Here is a 7,746-nt window from a genome sequence, read left to right on the forward strand (position 1 = left end):
ATAGCACCCCGCAACGTAGGATTCCAGTCTCTCAATCTCTGTGCGCTGCCAGAGTGTAATCCCTCTCGGTCGCTATTTGTGTTTGGCTCTTCTGTCTCAATGAAAGCAATAGGGAATTTGAGTGGGTGGTGACTAGGAATTCCCAGGAATTTAGTGATATCCAATGCATTTCATTTCCCCCCTGCCTACAGAGAGTGATGTTTCCAGCAGACATTTTATGCCTTTTATTGTCGGGAGCGGAAAAGAACCGAAAGTGAACTGAGCTACCGACTTCCCAAGAGACAGGCTGGAGCTAGTGATGGGCAAATGCAGGGGCTTGGGTGGCTTGGACTTGTATCTGTTTGGCCTGATTGTATTACTCAGTGAGGGTCATACTCTAGCTCTTCATAGCCTTCCTCAGTGTCTGCACTTTGGTCATCTTCTTCCTCTCCATCAACATACTCGTCATCGTGTCCATCTTCATCTTCTCCACCCTCAGCTTGTCCCTCCTCTCCCTCAGCTTGCTCCTGGGGGTGCCTCCCTCCATCCACATTGACCCCCTGAGTGCCTGTTGTCACCTGCTGTTTGCAAAATGGGCATGTTTTATGCCTGTGAAGCCACGTGTCGATGCATGCACGGTGGTAGGCGTGAGAACAAGGGAGGATCTTCAGCTGGTCTCCTTCTTCATACTCAGCCATGCAGATCACACAGGTATCATATTTGTCTCCTCTTTTGAACGTGCACATGGTTATCTTCTGGCCCTTCGTGCACCATCGTGCACACGCCACAAGTGGGATGGTGCAAATGACCACGTTAATCATGAACCCAAACTTCTGGAGGATATATGGAAGGAGGCAGTCTATGGAGTATTTAAGTATGTGTGACCAGTGCTGCTGAGCCGTTTCCCACATGGAGGGCTTCACAGCATCCTGGCAGGGGTTATGAGGGTGTTTGGGTGCCAGGATGGTGACATGAGCGCCTTTTTCATAACGCGAAGCCCTCCTCAGATGCGTGTGGGCTGACTCCCCGGTGAAGACAGACTGTATGGCAATCTGCTGCCTGATTTCCTGGTCGTCAGTCACCATGTTCAACAGATGCTCTGAATTCACGTTGTGCACAATGGCAGCCTGGTAGCCGGCTTGCTGTGCGTGGAGGACCTTGACACCGACGGGGCAGTCAGACTGACGGATGAACGCAATGAAGGCCTCAGAGGAGTTGGAGGATGCAGGTGGTCCTTCTATAGGGTCACAGGCGTTGGCAGGTGTGGCCTCAACCAAGTATCCCATCAGCCCTTCACTCGGAAGGGGAGGTCCAAAACATGTGGGCAAAGCATCGAAACCTACGCAGGTGGAGCCGTGGTTGTAAACCACATGTCCAAAGGCTTCTGCAACAGCAACATCAACAAGCAGGAGTGTGGTGATCACATGGAGAAGAAGGTAGAGCAGGGGCCTCATGCTCAATGCTGGTAAGTATCTCTTTGTGCAAGTGCTGAGCTGATAGACCTGTGAATGATCTGAGGAGGCAAACACACCCTTAGCAGGCCCTCTGAGTGGTCTCAGCATTACATTCCTGGAGTCTTTGCTGAAGACAACAGCAGCACCAGGATGGTGATTCTTCCCTGGAAGCTTCTGCGAATGGCGTCCTTTGGTTCACCATGCTGGTCTGCTGTTTCCCAGAGGATTACCCTCTCTCTTGTTGCTTCTTGTCTTTGCTGCTAGGCAACCTTTCCTATCCACCACCCCTGAGCTTTGTGACATCACCCAGTGACTGCTGCATCTCTCCAGGGCTAGGTGCCTGTAGCCGTCTTGATCCCATCTAACCTCTTCTCTTGCTTAGTTCTCTGCTATACGCCACTGTTTCAACTTCCTTAGGCCCAGTTTTGCCCCATTCTAACCTCTAGTAAGTTATCAGTGTCTCCCACTGCGCTCGAGCAGAGTTGCTCGCATGCTTCAGAAGGATAAATGTCTATTCTCTTGACAGTTCTCCCATCAGTGTTTCTTAAACTTTTTGGGTATGTCTACGTGGTGCCCTAACCTCCAAATAATCCTTTTTGAGTATTATCTCTATGTCTGTTATTTCAAGTAGATTTTGAAATAGGTTATTTTGGCATGAGGCACTGTCTAAACAGTACTACATGCTGAAATAAAGTGCTATTTCAAGGCATCCCTGTACTTCTCTTGCGACAAGGTGTACAGGCGTGCTGGAATAGCGCATCCGTAACCTCGAAAGCTGTTTTGCGACAATGGGTGCATTGCAGAGCTGTGGGCAGGTACTTTGGAATGCTGCAATATCCCAAAATAGCTCCCGCCATGTAGACATAGCCTTTGAGATCACGGCGCACCAAACAATAATATTTTTTTAAGCGGAACACTTATGAAAATTTACTTCACTCGTTGCTGGTACTGGTTCCTCAACCATAGTATTTTCACTCACTTCTGGCTTTTTTAAAAAGACATGTAACTTACTCCGTTTACTCATATTGGCAGAAATTTCAATAAATCATCACACGCCAAGTGAGCACGTTGGCTGACATCAAACAGCTGACAGCGTAGCTGCCACGCTGTAATACCCCATGAACCGCACATATTTGCTAGTTGTTACGTGGCCGTGCAGATATGAGAAGAAGATTAGAGGAGAGGGGAGGCTAGCACAATGTTAGTCAGCCTTGCTGTGTTGCCAGACTACTACCGCTCTCGCGAGCGAATTATGTTTCAGTATTTTCCATTACTGTTATCATCGTAAAACGATTATTTTTTGTAAAACTTTTAATTATTTTTCTAAACACTCACGGAGCATCTGTGAGTTGTCCATGAAACACCAGTGTTCCACGGAACATAGTGTAAGATATGCTGCCGGTCACTGTGAATTACAGTTCATCACCTTGGGTACAAGTGTGATGTCTAGAGAACACTAGGAATGATCTCTTAGGAGCCTCCTCTCTTATGTGGGATGGGAGATAACAGTCTAGGTTGGTTGACTGAACTTGTTTGCTGCTTCAAAACCATAAGGACATAAGCACGTAAGAACAGCCATACTGGGTCAGACTATAGGTCCATCAAGCCCAGTATCCTGTCTTCTGACAGTGGCCAATACCAGGTGCCCCAGAGGGAATGAACAGAACAGGTAATCATTAAGTGATCAATTCCATCACCCATTTCTAGCCTCTTGCAAACAGAGGCTAGGGACACTGTCCATGCCCATCCTGGACCTATCCCCCATGAACTTATCTGGTTCTTTTTTAAACTCTACTATAGTGTTGGTCTTCACAACTTCAAAACAACCCACCTACACATTTTTTCTTTCTATGAGTGTGATCATCTAATGGATGTCAAATAACCTCGAGCTACATGGTCAGGGTGTTTTATCATCAGATAATGGAAATAAATGATCTAAACAAGTAAATCATCATTCAACATATAACCAGCAGAAGTTAAAACTATATCCGTCTGTTCACCCACACAAAGTGAAACCAGCTCTAGGCTATTGGTCAGATTAGCCAAAGCGCATAGGGTCCATTTCAGGCACTGAAAAAGTGGCCACATTTTTCCACTGACTCAGCACATGGGATTAGTGCTGGGAGACGAATGAGCTCTTTTGAAATTCTGGCCTCCACGGTCACAATGGGAGCTGTTGGCCAGCAAAAGATCTGGTTCAGCGTTGCCCTTTCTCATGATTTTGTTACATGTCTCGTGATGCTTGTTGCTCATCTTTCCAGCTGCTTGAGTCAAGGGATCAAAAGAAAATCTTGCTGCCATTTAGATTTCTAGCCCCAATAAAAAAGCTTTAAAATGTGACTGTGATGTCCAAAGGCTCATATGCTGGAAGGCAAGTGAATTAGATGATCCCAAATGTTTATTCAAAAAAATCTCAGCATTTGTAGGCCAATCTCATGATTTTGGGGATTGTTCTGACATGAGTGTCACATGTATTAACAGGGGTGTTGTGAGCAAGACGCATGAAGTCCTGCTCTGCTCTGCTCTGCTCTTCTCTGATTAGGTCTCAGCTGTAGTATTGTGTCCAGATCTGGGCACCACATTTCCAGAAAGATGTGGTAAAATTGGAGAAGGTCCAGAGAAGGGGAACTGAGACCTTGAAATTCTGGCTTTGAGCTCTTTGGAATATTTGGCTATATGACCCCGAAATCTGGAGTTTCTCAGCCATCGATTGACTTTAGATGGCCCTGCAGATGCTCAGAATCTCTGAAACTCAGTCTCTAAAGAGCTACATCTGCAACGGGCAACCTGTAGCTGAACCGTCCTCTTTAGAATATTCCCAATAGTCCAATATGGTTTTGTTGGCAGTGTAGTTAATTAAAGACTCACCTTTACTCAGCAACTAATTGTTACTGGCCCCAGGGGCTCTGTGTAAAACAGGTTTCCCTGTGTGTTTTCATCTTGGAGAAAGCTACTGGAAAAGTTTGTGTGTGCACATGTGTTTATGTGTGTGCCTATGTGTGTGTATATACCAGACTTCCAGCCGCTGTGATCTCACACCCATTTTATTTTCCCTAATCTAAAATGTTTTACACTTGCAAAGGGACATTTTGATGCATGTCTACATCAAAGGCCTATTTCTCCATGGTCACCTGCTGTTTGCAAATTGGACAGGTCTTACACTGGGGCTGGACGAGGAGCCACGAATCGATGCATGTGACATGATAGACATGAGAACAAGGGAGGATCTTCAGCTGGTCTCCTTCCTCATACTCAGCCATGCAGATCACACATGTAATGTATTTGTCTCCCCTTTTGAATGTGCTCATGGGTATCTTCTGGCTCTTCCTGCACCATCTCATGCAGCCCACAACCAACAGGGTGCACACAATCATGCCGATGGCCATGCCGAACTCACGGATGAAAAGAGAGATCACGCGTTTGGTGCAATATCCAAACTGGAGGTCCCAGTAGTGCCCAACCGTGTTGTGGACAGAGAATTTTGCGTTGTCCCAGCAGGGATTGTAATAGTGTTCAGGTACCACCAAAGTGACATGAATGCCTTTTTCAGAGCCCATCTCCTTCCTTAGTTGCTTGGAGGCTGATTCCCCTGTAAAGACAGAAGGAATTCCAACCTTCTGCCTGATCTCCTCAATGTTAGTCACCATTGTCACCAGTTTCTCCGAGTTCACATTGTGGACAATCACCGCTTGATAGCCAGCTTGCTGAGCGTGAAGGATCTTAATCCCCAGGGGGCAGTCATATCTACTTATAAGTGCAATAAAGGCTGTCGAGGAATTGCCACCTGCTGGCGGCCTTCTGATAGGTTGACAGGCATTTGCAGGTGCCGCCTCAATCAGATAACCCTTCAGGCCCTCTCTGGGGACAGGAGGCCCCAGGCATGCTGACAGCGCTCTAAAATCGATGCAGGTGGAGTTCTGCTTGTAGACCACATACACAAAGACCTCAGCCGTGACTGCCTTGAAGAGCAGGAGCACAGTGATCAGGCAGAGAGGAGTTGGCAGCAGAGACCACATGCTGGAAGCAGCCGGTGGTCTTTCAGTGGGCTGATCTAGTTTCTGTCTACTTGAACGTACTGGCATCAGAGGACTCTATGGGGAACAGTAGGGGAACTGACCTCCACTCATCTTATTCCAAGGCATGGGTAAGACACGTTGAAACCTTCTAAGACAATAACAACAGGGTGAAGCAGGTTATTGTCTCCCAGCCCCTTCCCTTAGAGCTATTGTCAGCCGTTTCTTTCACTGCCTCGTCTGTCCAGGTGGCTCCCAGCTGACGCCTCCTTTCTCATTGGCTGCATGTGGTTGCCCAAGTCTTTGTGATGTCATCCGCTAACTGCTGGACTTTAGTGGGACAATATCTCTGGGTCCCAGTAAGAGACAACACTTTTGTTCCAGAGAGGGAGGGAAGGAGGGAGAGAGAGAGAAGGGAACTTTGGAAGTGCAGAAAGAAGAGAAGCGAGAAGAAGGAGGTGCCCCATGAGACTCCGTCCATCTCTGAGGGCAGAAGACGGTCATAGGAAGCCAGCAGTCATTCGTTCTAGACAGGTGTGGGGAACCCTTGGCTTGTGGTCCGGATGTGGACCGTGGCTTGCCTGGATCCGGATCCCAAGGGTCCGGGGCTCCCCTCCCCAGCATCCAGCCCACGGCCAGGTGGGAGGTGGGGAACCTCAAGCCTCACAGGCTAGATTAGGCCCGCAGGCTCTGCTAGAGAGGGGCAGGAAGTGGCTCCAGGCTCTGAGCATCACTCCTCCACGTCCCCCAGCTGGGGGAATGGCACCGTACAGCTGCCTGCCTGCCTGCCTGCATGCAGAGAGTCTTCACCGCTGTATTAATTGACCCATCAGTGCAACGTATGTGTGTGTGGGTGGGTGCCTGGCAGAAGTGGGAGAAAAAGCTCCCTGGAGAGGCTTTTCTCTGCCACTGTTGTTTCTCCAGCTGCGGGAGGGGGCGGCAGTGTCACACGTGGAGGTAAATGCCCCCACCCACTCCCGCCTTCTCCCCCTGCCCAGACACCCCAACTCTGCTTCTGCATTCCTGCCTCCCAGGCCCCCACCCAGCCCCTGCATCCCCTCCCACACAGACCCTCAGCCTCAGCCTGTTCCTGTCAACACCCACTTAAACCTCTGCTTCCTTCATCCTGCCCCTGCACCCCCCCGCACAGACCCCACACCTGCTCCCCATTAGCACCCTCCTGCACACTGAACCCTACCCTGTTTGGTCCTATCCTGGCCCCCAGAAGAGTTAATCTAGCCCTGAACCTCAGTCCCCCATTCTCCACCCTCTCTGCCTGTGGTGCTGGAGTGTGAGCAGACAGAGGTGTCTCAGTCAGGGCCACATCAGTGAGGATTTTTGTGGGGCTTTTTTCTGTTCTCACTTTTATGTGGCCCCCTGACTGATTTTTGTGTGTCACTGGCCCCTGACCCTAAAATGGTTCCCCAGCCCTGTTCTAGAAGATGACAGGAGGCAGGGCCTTGTAAATGGCACGGGATAGTTGTGAGGAGGGAAACTGGGGCTGGAGGCCATGATGAAGGGCACTCTTATGGACAGCCTAGGTAGACGGATGGTCTCGTAGAAGCACCTTAAGGACTAAATGAGCCTTCAAACTTCTGGGTGAATTTTTTCTAAAACCTGAACCTCTTTTCATTTTTATATGAATTTTTGACTTTGTGCATATTTTTACATGGTTGTTCCAGGTTTGATGCAAATGCATATATTGCTGGTGCATATCTTTTCAGTATTGATGCTGGGTTAGGAGACATCTTATAATACAGCAGAACTTTGCAATGCCAACCAAGGTCAGGGTCCCATTATGCCAGAGGCTTTTCAGACACATAGAGACAGTTGCTAGCAGCCTCCCACATTCTCCAATGCATCTGTGATCAGATTGGCAAAGGGTCTGGTGAGTTCAGCTGCCACTGCAGGCAACTAGCAAAGATTCGTTCCTAATATAATCCTGCAGTTGAAGAGAGAAGCATGCAGCTCAGAGACCAAATGGCAGGCTGCGCTCATCGGATTTAAATGAGTTTATATGATGCTGGTTTTCTTAATACTCCTCTGGTGTTACCTTTTGAGGTCTACCAGCTCTGTAGTTATGACAGCAGTGGCATGTCAGACTGGGAGATATATACACGCATCTCACAAAGCTGGAAGGGACCTTGGGAGGTCATCGAGTCCAGTCCCCTGCCCTCTTGGCAGGACAAAGCAGCATCTTTTTTTAGGAGGAAAAATAAGAAAGATTTATTTGCCTCAGATGGCCCCCTCAAGGGCTGAGCTCACAACCCTGGACTTAGCAGGCTAGTACTCAAACCACT

The 7,746-nt window shown here is 48.5% G+C and overlaps 2 protein-coding genes across 2 annotated transcripts; both read right to left on the minus strand.

The window, feature by feature from the left end:
- Window positions 1–359: 359 nt before the first annotated feature.
- Window positions 360–1,433, minus strand: LOC142002104 (E3 ubiquitin-protein ligase RNF167-like). The gene has a single exon (XM_074977935.1). The coding sequence runs from the start codon at window positions 1,431–1,433 to the stop codon at window positions 360–362; it is 1,074 nt and encodes a 357-aa protein (XP_074834036.1).
- Window positions 1,434–4,546: 3,113 nt separating this feature from the next.
- On the minus strand, window positions 4,547–5,449 carry ZNRF4 (zinc and ring finger 4). The gene has a single exon (XM_074978598.1). It carries the CDS (start codon window positions 5,447–5,449, stop codon window positions 4,547–4,549), a length of 903 nt encoding a protein of 300 aa, XP_074834699.1.
- Window positions 5,450–7,746: the final 2,297 nt, after the last annotated feature.

Source organism: Carettochelys insculpta, chromosome 27 (genome assembly GCF_033958435.1).
Source record: "Carettochelys insculpta isolate YL-2023 chromosome 27, ASM3395843v1, whole genome shotgun sequence".
NCBI classification, from domain to species: Eukaryota; Metazoa; Chordata; order Testudines; family Carettochelyidae; genus Carettochelys; species Carettochelys insculpta.